Genomic DNA, 18092 nt, shown 5'->3' on the forward strand with positions numbered 1-18092 from the left:
TTAATAAAGTATATATTTTGGAAAAAAAAAGCCTAGAATCAACGGTCATTTTGAAAAATTTCGAACATGTTGCGCATCATCCGTCCAGTGAAACATCGCTTGATGTTCAGTGACGTGACAAAATGCTCTGCATACTAACACAAACAAGACCCGGGAGTTAATAAAACCGGGCTGCATCAAATTACGAAATCATTGTATCGTCATCAGCGTAGTGCCACGGTTGTGCTCTCGTGAAAAGAACCTAGCACAAGCAGAAGCAGCAGCTCCTTGTTCTATTAGTGTAGTTCCAGATATCAATCAAAACACACACACGCTTCTATTCTCATACACACGCAGGCTAGAAGTAGAGTAACCGAGGAAGAAGAAAGTTCCGTTTGTTTCGGTGCGGGAGCAAAAGAGAAAGAATAGGTGGAAATTGATTTTTTTTGCCTGCAAATTTTCTACTGCAAGTGAATAACAAACCCATTCAAAAAGTAATCCATTCAGAACGGGTGAACCAGCAGAAACAGTGCGGACAGTGCGAAATTGGCTTGGTTTGTGACATTTCGGTAAAAACTCGAGCAAAGTTTTTAGGATCGAAGTGACTGCGAAAGTTGCACGATTCGAAAAGTGCGGAAGTGAATCAGTGCGTACGGCGGCGGTAAGGCAAGTCCGCAGAGAAAATCATTCGTTGTGAAAGTAAGGTAACAGAACAGCCTCAAAATTACTACTTCAATCATGACCAACAAAGTGCTAGCAGCCGTACAAGATCTACAAAAACAAAATGGCGAACCGCAGAACACCGCAGCAGCGTCATCGGGATCGGAGAACGCCCGAACCAATCTGATTGTCAACTATCTGCCCCAGACGATGACCGAGGAGGAGATCCGATCGTTGTTCTCGAGCGTCGGAGAGGTAGAAAGTGTCAAGCTGGTGCGCGACAAAAATGTTATATATCCGGGTCAACCAAAGGGACAGAGTTTAGGGTATGGCTTTGTAAACTTCCACCGATCGCAGGATGCTGAGCAGGCGGTGAATGTGTTGAACGGATTGCGGCTGCAGAACAAAGTGCTGAAAGTGTCTTTTGCACGGCCCAGCTCGGAAGGCATCAAAGGAGCAAATCTTTACATCTCTGGCTTGCCGAAAACCATTACACAGGAAGAATTGGAAGTTATTTTTAGACCATACGGGGAGATCATAACTAGCCGGGTTTTGGTCCAGGATGGAAATGATAAACCTAAGGGGGTTGGTTTTATCCGGTTTGATCAGCGTAAAGAGGCGGAGCGTGCCATTGCCGCACTCAATGGAACTACGCCGAAAGGTTTGACCGATCCTATCACGGTCAAATTCTCGAATACTCCCGGACAGAATTCAGGCGCAAAACTTGTGCAACCCACTTTGCCCACCTTCCTGAACCCACAGTTGACACGCCGACTTGGAGCTATACATCATCCCATCAACAAAGGCTTGGCTCGTTTCTCGCCGATGGGAGGAGAAGTTCTGGATATGATGCTACCGACAGCACCAACAAACGGTATTGGCGCCGTTGCTCCGTCTGGTGGCTGGAGTATTTTCATCTATAATCTCGCGCCGGAAACCGAAGAAAACACCCTGTGGCAACTCTTTGGTCCATTTGGCGCCGTTCAAAACGTTAAGATCATCAAGGACTCCGCAACGAACCAGTGCAAAGGCTACGGTTTTGTCACGATGACCAACTACGAGGAGGCGATGCTCGCTATCCGATCTCTCAACGGATATACCCTTGGCCAGCGGGTGTTACAAGTCAGCTTCAAAACCAACAAATCAAAGTAATTCTCACACCATATATAAACTAATAGCTTATTTTCCTTTCCCCACAACCAACACTAACAAAAAAAAAAAAGACCACGCGAGACCTACGCGTGTTGAAGCGCCTGAAATGATTTGATCTGCTAAAAATATCCAGCTTTTTTTTTCTTTCTCTTCGCTGTCTCCGGCATTGAGAGGCAAATCGAAATCAGATTCTTCCAAATTTTGTCAAATATTCCAACAACAAAAAAAAAAACAAAAACTAACGACACCAACATATGTCACAGTTCGCTTTTCTGATGCTGATCTTTCGATTACAGCTCCGGTTTGGGTGAACTTTAAAAAGGCAGATTGGAAGACAGTACACAGTAGGAGGGAGTATATCAAACGCATCGGGACGCGCCGTCCTCTGTCTCTGGTCAATTATCCACCCCCAACAAAATGAGTAACGATGGTGCAATACAATCGAGTACAATATATGTAGGAACGAAATACAACACGTGAGCGAGAGAGAGAGGAGGGGTGCGATTTTTTTTGGCACGGAGGAGGGTGGCGGTTCCGATGAGTTTGATATTTTCCAGCTTTTTCATTCAAAACGGGTGCGCATGCGGATGGTCAAAGTAAGCGGTGAAAAACACAACCCCTCAACACCAAGGAAATCACGGCGCGCGAAATAGAAGACCTCGGTGAAAACGATGAAAAAACAAACGCAAAAAAACCCAAGCAGGCTAGAGAGAGCGCGAGATGAAGCGAGATAGCAGGAGACAAGTATGTGTGTTGGTGTGTACTTCGGTACCCCCTTGTATTCTGGATTTTATATTCACTTTTTCTAGCAAATCACATTTTTCTCTGCTCTTGCTCTTGTTAGCGCTAATTCACTAATCATCGTATTTGAGAGTTCATTACTACTGCTTTGATTGGCGCATATTCGGCTAGCGCTTGTACTTGTGCACTCATACAAACACAAACACACCGTGCGTGTGCACTCGTTCACGTCAGGGGAATTAATTGGCGTCCCGTTTTGTGAAGTTTTCTCCGCTTCTTGCGGCGGAGATTGTTCACACACACACAGAATGTGCAGCTGGAAAGACAAAGAAAAAGAAAAAAATGGCAATGATAACAACAAGAGGCGTGGGATGATTGAGATCAGGCCCCGTCGTGCAATGTGTATTTGATTTCGAGCTTCAACACGCTGCGGCTTGTGATTGGGCGGGGAACGACTTGATAGTCCACGTTCCACGTTAAAAGATAAAACTTCCTCTGGTAGGAAGGCTAGGTAACGCACCGAAATTTCTGTTTTCCCAAGAAAATAAGCGCTACCACTATGAAAGAATAAGCGGTTGGGAAAAAAGAAGATTAATGATAGTATTGATGACGAAAACGACGATCAATAAGTAACAAAGTCCGCTGACGAGCAGTCAGCGGAAAATGAAAACTGAAAGAAACACGAAAATCTAGTCAAAAGAAAAAGAAACTTTTACAAAAGCAACATGTAACAGGATAGGTTCTTTAATGCGTTAGAATTAAATGTTCCCCTAATATATATACAAAAAAACACACGCAGTGAAGGAACTACAACTAAACTCTATAGAGAATGTGTATTTTCGTGGAAGTGGTACTGCAATATTTATTCAAGAAACTCTAAGCTATAAACATACCAACATCACCACGATTCAGTTCCACCACGCAGCCACTGTAAACTGCAGAGGGCATGTTTCGGAGCATAACGCGAAAAAAAAGCTGCGATGAGAAACGATACAAGATAGTAAGATTAAATTAATATTTTAGGAAAATTTTATTTATTTGTGCAACTTATTTATTGACAAACGGCAAACGACAGCTGGAGTAGTGTAATCAGAGCAAAGAAAGTTTACTTTGAGACAAACAAAACTTATTGTAATTTTAAAGCGAAAGCAAAGAAAGCAAATAATGAAGAAGAGAGAGAAAAAAACATAACAGTAATGTATAAACATTCACAGATACAGAAGCTATCGATGGAAGAACGCGCAAATTGAAAGAGACACAAAACGAACGAACGAACGAAAAAAAAACAAAACGTACTTAAAGCGAAGACGAGAGAGGAGAGCCAGTTTTCTTCGGAACAAGTGGAGATAAAGTAGAATCGCTAGTTTTCTATCCTTCCGGGGATGTTCTGTTTACTTTTTGCCAGATTTTTTTTAGTCTAAAAATGGCAGAATGCTTAAGTTTAAAGTGACACGTGCATCACACCGACACCATGTGTCACAAAACTGTTGTCAGTCGCGAGACAGTGACACATTAACATTTTCTCAATAGCGGTAGATTTTTATATACGACAAATGGACACACATACTCATTAGTTTACAAGCAAAAACCCACCACTGACCGCCACTTTTTGTCTTTGTTCAAGACTTAAAACATTGGCATATTTGTACTTGTTGAGCAACATGATTGCAACTCTTTGAGAAAGGCTTTTACTTTTAAACAATCGAGCGAAGCGAAACAAAATAAATTTAAGCTGATAAAAAGCGGTACATTTGACACGTAGAAAGTCTATACAAATGTTGTTTCCGATTTATTTCTACTCAAACGCGTAGAAATGGGTTTGGAGTTCGTATATACCTAACAACAACATTCACTGGGTAACCGAATAATATATGCAAGAAGTATGAAAAGAAGAAAAAAATATTACAATGTCGCACAGTATCTTTAAGATAAAGATAAAACAAGTTATTAATATATACAAAATGGACTCCTTATAGAAGAAAGCAGCATAGAAAATCCAAAAATACTCCCCATCCCATTTCTCATTAAAAAAAAACATTGATATTGCAAGCAAAAAAAGCATCCGATGTGACATAAAAGGCAGAAAGCTGAGTCGTATTTTACGTTCCATGTTCTACTTTATTCTCGCTTTTGGTTCGATTTTTTCGCTTTACTTTTTTTTAATTTTAAGTTTCCACGGAAAACAACTATTCCTCCATTTATAGAGTAGTAATTTACACAAATGTCATTTCGTGATTTTTCTAGTCCACTCTGACACCGCATCGCGCTGCTGCTAATCGCAGCAGGCTGCTGTCGTCAGTGAGATGAAGGAACATTCCTCCCGCGGGGGATCGTCTCCGTTCGTATGCAAAAGTACACACAAAAACCGAACACCCGAATCTATTCCATAAAACTGTGATACAAGCAAAACAAGGATAAACCTACGTTAAGAGAAAAAAAAACAAAACATGTATTGGCACATTAAAACACACACTCACACACACACATACATACTCGACGCGTGAGTGCGACGCTTCCCGCGCGCACTCTGTGTGGCGGCGAATATTTTTAGTTCGCGCTAATACTTTTCGATCTTTTTTCCACGCGCATTCCTGCGAATGCCCTATTCTTCCCGGCGGCGGCGCCTGGCCCTGCTGGATTTGCTATGCAGAGGGCACGCGCCGCGCATCCGCCATTTGACATTTGACGACGGTTGACACACGGCAAACATAATGGATTACAGACAAAAGTCAGAGCTGAGTGGAGCTCTCTCGCTCTCTCTCTGTGTTTGGATCTGTTGTGATGTGTTTTCAGTTTCACTGTTACTTGGTTATTTTGTTTTTTCCTCTTTTATTCTCTCGATTATGCGTTCGTTTTGTTTTTATATTGTTTTCATTTCGTTTGATTTGGTTTCTTTCTTTTTGGTGCTTTTAATTTCGGTTGGTGAGCGTTAAGAGAATCTTGTCAAAAACAAATCGATCAGATCACACAATAAGGAACATCATTATTTGCTTCAAATTTAGTGTATATCTTTAAAATAGAAAAACAAAAAAAAAACAACTAAAGGGATCTGTTTCCAACTCATCATCTGAATTTTGGTTTGCTTCATTATTACTTTTAAGTTTCGAAAGGAAGTGCTTACACACACACAACGCGCGAATAGTAATTTTCTTTTTCTTTTTATTATGATTTCGTTTCGTAAGTACACCAGAACGCGTCAATGTCAGAGAGTGTAGGCAAAGGCAGGTGTTAGTTTGTAGTCTCAAGTGTCAGGTGTCTGACTTTATGGGTTTTGAGTTACTTATTATTTCAGTTATTCATTGTTGTTTTCGTCTTCTTTTTTTCTTTTCAATACATTTTAGTTATAGTCTTATTTTATTTTAGTTCTGCCCGAGGGCTGGAATTGCTTTGGGGAAAAGGTGTGAACATCACAATTGTTTTTTTTTTACTCTTGTTTTCCTCCCCCGGGTGAGACTATTTATAAGTTACATCAGTTATTGGCAAAATCAATGGCCCTCATTTTTTTTTTGATTAAAAAAAGTAAACACATCGTAATCATTCTTGAAATCTCATCTATCATGTTCTTTTTGAATGAAAACAAAAGTTTTTCTTGTAGAAAAAAGCAACTTGTATTCCCGAAAAAAAACAGTGACAAAAAAAGTGCACAGATCAGAAAAAGCTTCAAATAAGTTTAACTAAAGGCAAACAAGAACCAAAAGTTTTTGGAAATTTATAGCGCTGACGATGGCCCACAGGTTTTCAATAGGGTTAAGATCTGGGCTTCGTGGGGGCCATTAAATGGGTTTGATACTATACGACCGGAATAATGACTTTGTTATCTATGCCGTGTGGTTCGGATCGTTATTCTGCTGAAAAACGAAGCGCTTCTCAAAGCCCGTCTTGATGAGGGAGACCTCGGCATTACTTTTCCAGTACTGCAGCGGCTTATCAGCGTGTTCCTTGGCGAATTTGAGCCGTTCCCCTGTTAATGAAAGGTTGCTGAACCCATGCGACAACGGACAGTCCGATGCGAAACTGAAAGTTGATGCTCTTCCTGGATCTGCCGGATGGTAAATTTCCGATTTATCTTCACTTTCCGTTTGAAGTTATGTCTGTTCTGGCATCTGTTTCGAGTTCCCTACCTCTGTCTGAGCGATCGACTACCGATCGTCTACAAATTCTAAATAATTTTTCCGATAATTGTTGCCTTGCTGATGTATCGTTTCGGATGCACAAAGAAATCGTTTTTGAAATAATTGCGTTCTCCATTTTTCTCGATTTCACCGGGAGCGAACACGTTTACAAATGCTCAAAGCCAAGCCAGTTGTTTCTAAACGTCAAAATACTCAGAACATAAACAATAGAGAGGGGTCTAACGATGGAAACTTATCTAAAATATATCAATTTTCACAGGTGGAACTTTATTTTCTCACTATTTTTTTCTATAAAAAAACTTGTTTTTCTCAGTGCAACATGAATGAAATCTCTAAAAAAAACATAAACAAGATTTGAAGAATGATTACGATGTTTTTACTTTTATTTTAACCAGAAAAACGAAATAAATGAAATAAATTAGCACTTCATTTTGCCAATCACGGTACTGATCATTTCTTGGGTTTACTTCATTGATCGCATGATGTACTATCGTATCATTACCACATTATCATTTTATGTTTATTTTCTCTTAATTTTTATTTCTTTTCTTGTGTGTTTTTTTCTCTTTTTCTTTTTTTTCTAGGATTTATGTTAGAAAGAATTGAGAGTGATGTGTGCAATAGGATGTGACTATATGTTTCCTTTTCCTTCTTTTCACCTTACACCACTTTTTCTCGCTTTTGCTTAGATTGTAATGTGGAAAAAAAAAAGCTGAGAACAAGTAGTAGTATATATATTTAGCAAGAAACGTACAGAGAGAAACACTATTTATTTAAACAGAATTTCATACTTATTTAAAACCTAGTTTGGATAGCGGAAGTTTAGTACCGTAAGCACACCTTTTTTTGTCATGAATGGTTTGTTCTGTGACCACTCGGTTGCGAGATTTTTACCGTTTTCAGACAAAGCGCAGCATACTCTGTTTATTTGAGTATTTTTAACAGTGAAAATCCGTCAAGCTATGTTTTATTAGTTCCTTATCAAATTGGAGTCAAGCGGAAACGAAAGTGATCATGAAATCCAGCAAACTGTTCGATAGAAGCGAAAAACAAAACAAACAAAAAATATGAAAATTTGGAATCAGAAGTACAAAAACGCGCGTGCGAAGAAGATAAATAAAATACTTGCATTCCCACAGGTTTTCAAATCGAAATCAGTTAGATAAGCCAGCAACAACAGTTTGCTGGAATGACACTTTGCAAACGAAAACATTCAGTATCGAATGACAAGAGAACAAAACCCATTACACAGAGACCACCAACTTGTTAGTAAATAGCTTGATTTCAGTTAAACGATTAGTTTCATAGTATTTTTTAGAGAAGAAAGCAATGTTTCAAACATCTGTGCAAAACTAATTATAAACCACCCTCAAGAGGAAATGGAAGTGAATCTTAAACAAACTAAACAATCGAATTTTTTCGAGGAAAAAAAACAAAAATTGATAGCTGAAAAATAGTCCTAACGATTTGTCACGTTTTGTAACTTGTGTTAGTATTTCCTCTTGTCTTATTTTGTGTTAGTTTTTCCACCAACAAAAAAAAATGCGAAAATCGATTCAAACTGATTACAACAACAAAACAGAGAAAGCTGACATATTGATAAAAAAAGCATCAATTATAATTATAGCCTTGATTTGTCATTATTTATATTCAAATTAATCAATGTATGATTTTATTTTTCTAAATATGTTCTTGTGTATATATAAAAATTATGAGAAAAAAAAACAAGCATTAAATAGTGAAAAATATGGAATACAATAAAATCTTATAATTTATGTCCATTTTTCTTCATTTCATTTTTTCCGTTATTGGTTTCCACCAGAATAACACAAAGAAAAAGAGTTCAAACCAAAGTCAACCGGAACAAAACTGATTTGGCCTGTGTGCTTTGTTTACTTCTTCTTCTTCTTCAGTTTGTATGTTGCGTCCTTTTACATACACGAGTATATCTATGTTTTATTGTGCGTCTAGCTCTTGGGTTCGTACTCAGTATCAACCAATCGGAACTCGTTACATTTGTTTCCACTATATCTCATCATGAAACATAACATAACAAAACTCATCAAAACACCACTCACATAGCCACACACAAAACCCGCACCACTTTCGAACACGCTTTCCAAAGGTCGAAATGTCAGCAATTCATAGATATCTCTCTCCCACCTTCTCAAAAACATTTGTTTTTTCAGTTTTGAGTTTTGATGACAAACATCCAACGGAAAAGGCTGACAGAAGAGAACATTCAGAAAAAAAAGTGTTACAATCAGACTGAGAAAAAAAAAAACCGAAACCAAATGTTCCGTTCTGATATACGTTTTTATCGGCTTCCTTCCTTCTTGAGTATCTGGATTTTCTTTTGTTCACTAGTAACATACCGGTTTGAGTTCCGCCAACATTTCTTGCGTTTCCGGAATTTTTGTGCGTGTGTGTGCGTGTGCGTGTGCGTGTACCGCCAAGTTTTTGAGTTTGGAAATCACGTTGCAAACTAACAACTGTTAACATCGTTTCGTAAACGTATGTTTTGAGTCAAAGGTTAATGATTTCGTTTGGTTCTCCATTATTATTCTCTTTATGTGGGTAAGTAATGATTTTCTATTTTCTTTTTTAACTCCTGTTTCCGAATTTTCCGTTGTCTATTTACTGTCACTTTGAGCTAACTTCTCAACAATTATTCTCATCTGTTTTTACCGATTAACGTTACTGGATTCCATTTTTCCGTTTTTTTGTGAGTTGCGAGGACTCGACAAAGATTTATCGCAACTCGCGAAAATTCGGAGTATCATTTCATTTGTTTGCAAAATTATTTATGAGTAGAGCAAAATAATATGTCCAATTCCTTATTCACATTACCGTTTCGAGATCGATTCACAAATTTCGTTCCATGATTTAATACTGCTTATAAGTTTGCTGTATTATTTTTTCATTTTGTTTTTCAACATAACAAAATCACTTCTTCGACCCTCTGAGATCGAACACATGAATGTTGTTTTCAAAGAGCAAACAGTTTTGTATTTTATTTTCAGCATGCCGTTTGAAAGTAGTTTCATCACGCAGAAAATGATTCACCTGGAATCACCTTTCTCTTTCTCAACTTTAATTGTTTCATATTTCATCCCACATTACATATATTCGATGTGTGTTTTCGGTTTTCGTTTATTCTCTCCTATCGACCTTCTTATCGTTGTCTGTCTACATTATTGTAAACTAGTTCTACACGTGGCTTCGTTTCACTTAATTTCCAATAAAAAAATCGCAATTAAGCAATTTTTGATCACTTATTACAACTTATGATTAATCACGAAAAAAGTGTTGTATGTTTTGATTTATTTTCAGCAAACCAAGAGCAAGTGCTAAACAAAACCCATATGTTTCTTAACCGCTAGTTTTCAGGTACATTTCACAGTTTTTCATTATTGGTTCGTTGTTCTTTGATTGCCAATAGATTTGATTTTTTCGTCATGTGTTCAGAACTTGTTGTAATCACAAAAAAAAAATCAAATCGAGCGAGGAGCAAGATCCCGAGACAGAGAGCAAGAAACAAAACAGAAAAGTTCATCTCCGCGAAGGCACGAAATGACGAAAAACTTTCTGAGCAAATATATCTTCTCCCGTTTTCTTTTTCTAGTGGTAAGCAGATATTAAGAGGCTGTGAGATTCTAGAATCAAATTCTAGATTCCAAAAACAAAAACAAACAATTAAAACAATAAAGACTGAACGAAGAGTACAAAAACTAGTGAAATAATTAGAACGAAACACAAATAAAAATAAATACATTAGGAGCTAAAACCGATAATCGCTTGTTTGAATCTATTCGCCTGCAGTGGAAATATAATTATAGTCTCTGGTCTCGAGATGGGCGCGGCTTTTTAGGGTGTTCTACTGTTTCCATGGTGTGGTGTGCGGGTGTGTATTTTCTCTTGCTCTTGCTTCGTGTTCGAGCCTTGTGGCAACCGCACGTGCGCACTGGATTCCGGCCCATCCTTGCTCGGGATTTCCTTTGGGAGTGCACAAACACACTGCAGAAAATCGATAATGCTCCGTTCTTGCTGTCGTTGGCAAGGTATTTGATTAATGTATGACGCTTACTGAATGTTGATTCGGGGGAAAACCGTAGCTGTGGTTGTTATCCTAATGTGTACCAAGAATGAAATTTTTTTTTTCATTTTCAGTAATAAGCTAGAAAATTGCTTGTTACCGAACATTTTTTCAACTTTTTTATATATTGAATTATATTTCCAAATAAGTTATCAGTCGTATGAGAAAAATCACCAAAATGAAAATCATCGAACATTCAGTGCCCGACACTAACAAATTAACCAGAATGGGTCTTAGTATTTCTCATGATATATTTGCTGCACTAATTCGACGTATTTTCGCAAATAAAGCATGTTTCAGTTATAATTTGGTCGCATAAAGTAGTAGAGAAGACAAAGGTTTTCATCACAGGGGCAACAATGAATGGAAAAGATTACAAGGAGTGTCTTCAGAACAGGATTTCGCCATTCATTCGATCACACAAAGGTCCCACATGACTTGGTAAGCTGCCATTACAGCGGGGATGTCGTCAAGTGGTATAAGGAGAACAAGATCGATTTCATTGAAAAAACTATCAATTCATCAAATTGTCCGGATTTTCGTCCCATCAAAAGATATTGGGCAATTGTCGAAGGCAAACTGAAGAACTGTGGCAGAACCATTAAAAACCAGCTCAAATGAAGAAGTGGTGAAACAAGATAGTAAATGCGGCTACCAGCAGTACTGTGCAGAAAAACATGCGTGGTATCGCACGAAAAGTCCGAAAAATCATTCGAAAAGCTGACGAATAATTTTCATGTTTTTTCCGGTTAAAGTTCATTAAAAAACCTACAAAATGACATCCTTCCCTTTTTTGTACGTTATTTCTATGCTGAGAAATGTCCTATTTTATGTGACCAAATTATAAATGAAACAGGCTTTATTGACCAGTTTCCAGAAAGACACCGAAACAGTTCGAATATTAGAAATTCTGAGAGAGAATTACGGGTGGAAGTCACGAAATGGTTCCGTAAACAGCTTTGTTGCTTACATTCACCAAATTGGACTAACCAAAACTAAATTTCATTCCTCTGAATGCAGTTAAAATAACCAAAATTACTTCCGCCCCTCATTCTTCTTTTATATATATTTTTTTATTGTAAGGAAGTAACATACCAAAGTAACTCTTGGTTTTCTCTTTTGTGTAAAAAACATGATTTTTTTCAAAGAACGACTTGTTGTCAGTGGTTTAAAAAAAACCTGAAACTCCAGGAACAGGAATTTCACTGAAGTACATCGTTGCCATAGTCGGATAAATTCTTTGAATTAATTTGAATGAGCAATCCGTAAGTGAGCTTGAGCTTGGGTAGACTGTACACTTCGTAGTTGCTCTCCGTGATTGACCTGAACCAGCGATATTGAACAAAGAACACACCCAATGACGCTTGGGAGTAGCAAACCATTCTCATTGTACAAGTTTCGGCGAACCGAACTTTAAATAGTCAATAACAAAGCCGGTCACGTTCTTACCTGGTGAAGGAAAGGAATGTTAGTGTGATATTTGCCACCCGAAAGCCAGAAGGGTCACTTCTATAGCGCGGTTCCCTAGCGTTTATCAAGGAATGTATAGTTCTTAGTGAGGGGGAGGTAAGAATCAGGATCACTGTGGTGAGTGATGTGATTGGGAGTTTATCCATTTCTTTCTTTCCGTAATAACCATGGATAACAGCTATTACAACCATCCTCCTTAGGGGTTTTGAACCCTCTGCTCTGGTTCTCAATAGTTTCACTTTCTTTTCGGACATGCTACTATAGAGATCCGTCATTCGCAGCCGGATTTGTAATAAGCAATCCATAAGTGGTTGAAAAAGGTGAGTTTGCATGTACTTGCAATGCCAATTTCCCCACGCTCATGGATATGAAGTCTATGTTAGGGAAACACATTTCAGTCGGATCAAAAATACCCCCGACTTTCATGTATTTGCAATGCCGATTTCTCCAACACTGCTTGGTTTTGAAGTCTGTGTTGGGGAACACATTTCGGTGAGAACAAAAGTCCCCTTACTTCCATGTATTTGCAATGTCGATTTCCCCAAGGCTGCTTGATTATAATGGCTGTGTACGGGAAACCGTAAATCGGACCAATCAAAACGAAGCAGTTAGGGCGTTTGGATAACGCTTAACATTTTACAGTTATTCAATTGTTTATCTAATGAAAAATAACATTTTATTAATTGCGATAGATGCGTAGAAATATTCCCTATCAATATTTAAACAGTTCGAGAACTCGCGAGCTGATCGGACAAGTTTGAGAATCGATCCGATAACGGTGTTTTTTTTCACGCAGATCTATATTGTGCTTTTTTTCATCAGTGCTTGCGAGTGAAGCGAGCTCAATTAAAAGTGGTGCACGATCGAGACGCTGAGGATCCAGTTCAGATCAACACACATTCATCACACGCTACACAGCAGCGGCAAGTAGAAGTTTATTTTTCTATTGTTCCATATATCATTCCTTCAACCTCCTGTGTACGATTTACACTATTGTCCAACATTGTATTTACCAAATCGGCAAGCGTTGGCATTAGGGGTGTACATCTTTCTTACATTACCGTTGAACTTTTGTTGAAACTTTTTTTCATTTTTGAATTTTATACAATAAAAAATTGAAATAAATATAATTTATATATACCTTGAATACAAATATAATTTATTTACTCATTTATTTTTTTCTATTTTTTATTATTATTCTACACTGTTCACATCGAACAGGTGACTAATTCATTATTATGGCTGAGGGTGGGGAGGATCCCCCATCCACGTCATTGAATGTTTCTGATGCTGACCCACCTCCTGAAGAGCAGGAGGATGAAGCAGACGTTGAGGAGGAAAATTCTGTGTATGAAGTAGAAAGTTCTGAAGATGAGGAAATTGATGAAAAACATGATTTTCGTCTAAAGGAATACCCGGAGGGATTCAAAGGTCCATTCATTGTATACTTTAGACGAAAATCAAAACCTTTTAATGTCATTCGCATCTCAAAAGAACTAACGCAGAAATTTTCCAAAGTTACTGAAATTACTCGGATGGGGCCAGACAAATTACGAGTTGTCGTCTCTTGCAGGACCCAAGCGAATGCAATAACGCGCTGTGATCTCTTTGCGATTGAGTATCGCGTATACGTACCCTGTTGCAACGTTGAAATAGACGGTGTAATAAACGAAAAGGGTTTGACTCGAAAAGAGATACTCGATGGTGTTGGTCGCTTCAAGAATTCCTCACTTAAAAGTGTGAAGATTCTTGAATGCGATCGACTGAAGTCTGTGTCACTTAAAAATGACAAACGAGTTCTCAATCGGACAAACTCTTTTCGAGTGACATTTGAGGGTTCCGCTCTTCCAAACTACGTTGCAATAGGTGCTCTTCGTTTACCTGTTCGGTTGTTTGTACCCCGGGTAATGAAATGCAACAAATGTATGCAACTCGGTCACACGGCCGCCTATTGTTGCAATAAACAACGTTGCGCAGATTGTGGAGAGAGTCATGATGGGACTTCTTGCGCAAAAGAGCGCAAGTGTCTTCATTGCGACGGGGCCCCCCATGATCTTTCTCAATGCCCGGTGTACATACAACGAGGGGAAAAACTCAAGCGTTCCTTAAAGGAACGTTCCAAGCGGACTTATGCAGAAATGCTTAAGAGTTCCGCCCCAACGACTCAGGACAATCCCTACTCCATTCTGCAGAACGACGAGCCTGTTGCAGACGCTCCCAATGCAGGAAGTTCCGGTACATCGCAGGGTGCCATTAGGAAAAGAAAAATTACTTCTTTTCCATCACTCCCCAGAAAGAAGACCGAAACTTCCCAAGTTGGAATGAAACCTCGTATCGAACGTGCTGAGAATAGACCGAAGCAAGTACCTCCTGGTTTAAGCGGTTCTTCTACGCACCAGGGGTCCTCAGCACTTCCCGGAGCAGAGCCCAACACGTCTGTTCCTTTTTCGCGGTCGAGGCAACAGCCACAATCTGGCTTGCTTGCGCTTTCTGACCTGGTGGACAATATTTTAAATGCTTTAAATATAAATGACCCTCTTAAAAGCATAGTATTATGTTTGCTTCCGATTGTGAGAACATTTTTGAAAGAAAAATGTGGTTTCTTAGCAGCGTTCATTTCCCTCGATGCCTGATTCAGTGCAAGAGGTCAAGGATTTGACCACTGTAATACAGAGGAATTGCAGAAGCATCATCCCTAAACTAGATCAATTTAAATTTTTAATTCATAGTTCTAACTGTGATGTGTTTTCCCTCTGTGAAACATGGCTTTCTTCAGTCGACGAACTGAATTTCCACGATTTCAACATTATTCGCCTCGATCGAAATGACTCGTTTGGTGGCGTACTATTGGGGATCAAAAAATGCCACTCCTTCTATAGAGTCACTCTCCCATCGATGACAGGCATTGAAGTTGTCGCTTGCCAGACACAAATCAATGGCAAAGACCTCTGCATTGCCTCGATATATATTCCTCCAAGAACTATGGTTGGTCGCCATCAGTTTTTTGATATCATCGAGGCACTGCCGGAGCCGCGGCTAATCTTAGGTGACCTCAACTCCCATGGAACAGCATGGGGTTCACTCTACGATGACAACCGTGCCACTTTGATTTATGATCTGTGTGACAACTTCAAATTGACAGTTTTGAATACTGGGGAAGCAACTAGAATAGCCAACCCTCCTGCACGGGCAAGCATGCTAGACATATCACTTTGCTCTTCTTCGTTATCCCTGGATTGAACGTGGAAGGTAATCCAAGATCCCCACGGTAGTGACCACCTGCCAATCATTTTATCGATCGCCAATGAATCAGGTTCTCATGAGTCAGTCGATATTGCGTATGACCTCACGAAAAATATTGACTGGAGAAAATTTGCAGAAATAATATCTGAAGCACTTGTTTCAATGCATGATCTTCCTCCACTCGAAGAGTATAATTTTATATCGAGTTTGATTTACGAAAGCGCACTTCAAGCTCAAAAGAAACGTGTTCCTGCTACCACTTTACGACGTCGTCCTCCATCACTTTGGTGGGACAAGGAGTGTTCAAAGGTCTACCTTGAAAAATCATCCGCTTTCAAAAAATTCCGGAAAACTGGACTAGTGGAATGGTTTCGAAAGCACCAAGCTCTAGAAGCCAAACTAAAAGGTCTGATTAAAGCAAAAAAGCGTGGATATTGGCGAAAGTTCGTCAATGGTTTGTCAAGGGAGACCGCTATGAGCACTCTTTGGAATACGGCTAGGAGAATGCGTGGCTGGAACCATACAAATGAAAGTGAGGAATACTCTGACCGTTGGATTTTCAAATTTGCAAGAAAGGTTTGTCCCGATTCCGTTCCTGCACAAAGCGTCGTACGCGACATTCCACTCCAATGCGACTATGAGAATTTTTCGATGGTGGAATTCTCAATTGCCCTCCTCTCATGTAACAATTCAGCTCCGGGGTCGGACAAGATTAAATTCAACTTGTTGAAGAATCTTCCCGACTTGGCAAAACAGCGTTTGCTGAACTTGTTCAACAAGTTTCTGGAGCTGAATATTGTCCCGCATGACTGGAGACAAGTGAGAGTGATAGCCATACGGAAACCCAACAAGCCGGCTAGCGATCACAACTCGTATAGGCCGATTGCAATGTTATCCTGTATTCGTAAATTGTTAGAGAAAATGATTCTACTTCGTTTGGACAAGTGGGTCGAAACGAACAATTTGCTGTCAAATACGCAGTTTGGCTTCCGCCGAGGTAGAGGGACAAATGATTGTCTCGCGCTGCTATTTTCTGAAATCCAAATCGCATTTGCTCGCAAAGAACAAATGGCTTCCGTTTTTCTCGATATCAAAGGGGCATTTGATTCAGTTTCCATGGAAATTCTCTCAGATAAACTTCATAATCGTGGACTTTCACCAATTCTGAATAATTTCCTGTACAATTTACTGTCAAAAAAGCACATGTTTTTCAATCATGGCAGCTTGAAATCTTCTCGATACAGTTTTATGGGCCTACCACAAGGCTCCTGCCTAAGCCCCCTCTTGTACAGTTTTTACGTCAATGATATGGATGATTGTCTAACCAGAGACTGCACGCTGAGACAACTTGCAGACGATGGAGTTATTTCCATCACGGGTACTAATCCCGCCGTTCTGCAAAAATCCTTGCAAGATACCATGAACAATCTGTTCACGTGGGCCCTCAAGCTGGGTATCGAATTCTCTACGGAGAAAACTGAAATGGTCGTTTTTTCTAGGAAGCACGAACCCGCCCAATTCCAGCTTTACCTATCCGGCAAAACGATCCAACACTCTATGTTTTTCAAATACCTGGGTGTATATTTTGATTCTAAATGTACCTGGGGGAGACACATTGCGTATTTGAAACAGAAATGCCAGCAAAGAATCAATTTTCTCCAAACAATAACCGGAACATGGTGGGGTGCCCATCCAGGAGACCTCATTCAGTTGTACAAAACAACGATATTGTCAGTGTTAGAATATGGCAGTTTTTGCTTTCGATCAGCTGCCAGGATTCATATTCTCAAGCTGGAGAGAATACAATATCGTTGCTTGCGTATAGCCATGGGGTGTTTGCATTCGACACATACGATGAGTCTCGAAGTTTTGGCAGGAGTACCCCCGCTTACTCTTCGGTTCACAGAATTATCCTCCAGATTTCTCATCCGTTGCAAGATCATGAATCCATTGGTGATTGATAACTTCGAAAATCTACTCCAACTGACTCCTCAGTCAAGTTTTATGTCTTTATACCATGAGTACCTTACCCACGACGTGCACCCTTCACCAGGCATCTCCAACCAAGTTTGCTTCCCATACTTCTGCAATTCCTCTGTCATTTTTGATCTGTCCATGCGACAAAAAATCCATGGAATCCCCGATCACCTACGCTCCGATTCTATTCCGCCGATATTTTCGGCAGAATATGGGAAAGTTAGATCTGATAAAATGTTCTTTACTGACGGTTCATTCATAAACGGGTCCACTGGCTTTGGCATCTTCAATGAAAATTCCAGTGCCTCTTTCAAACTCAAAGATCCTTGTTCCGTGTATGTTGCTGAACTGGGTGCGATATACTACGCACTGGGGATCATTGAAACATTGCCCATCGACCACTATTTTATTTTTTCAGACAGTCTCAGCTCATTAGAGGCAATTCGCTCAATGAAGGTTGATAAACGCTCATCTTATTTCCTAACAAGAATAAGACAACTATTGAGTGTTTTGGTCGAAAAATTATTCAAGATTACCTTAGCATGGGTTCCCTCTCATTGCTCGATTCCGGGGAATGAGAAAGCGGACTCGCTAGCTAAGGTGGGCGCTTTAGAAGGCACTCTTTTTGAAAGGCAAATTGC

General features: G+C 39.4%; 1 protein-coding gene across 3 annotated transcripts; it reads left to right on the forward strand.

Annotated features, from left to right (window-relative positions):
- The first annotated feature begins 203 nt into the window (after positions 1-203).
- LOC129775587 (protein elav) lies at positions 204-8440 on the forward strand. Of its 3 annotated transcripts, XR_008742986.1 has the most exons (3): positions 204-1787; positions 2088-2535; positions 7250-8440. XR_008742986.1 is itself a non-coding variant. In XM_055780483.1 (2 exons), exons 1-2 carry the CDS (start codon positions 718-720, stop codon positions 2107-2109), a joined length of 1092 nt encoding a protein of 363 aa, XP_055636458.1. In that variant the 5' UTR covers positions 204-717; the 3' UTR covers positions 2110-8440. The 3 variants fall into 3 exon arrangements, 2 of the variants coding, with proteins under 2 accessions (XP_055636458.1, XP_055636460.1); XM_055780483.1 differs by having other exon boundaries at positions 2088-8440; XM_055780485.1 differs by lacking the exon at positions 2088-2535.
- Positions 8441-18092: the final 9652 nt, after the last annotated feature.

This window comes from Toxorhynchites rutilus, chromosome 3 (genome assembly GCF_029784135.1).
Source record: "Toxorhynchites rutilus septentrionalis strain SRP chromosome 3, ASM2978413v1, whole genome shotgun sequence".
NCBI classification, from domain to species: Eukaryota; Metazoa; Arthropoda; class Insecta; order Diptera; family Culicidae; genus Toxorhynchites; species Toxorhynchites rutilus.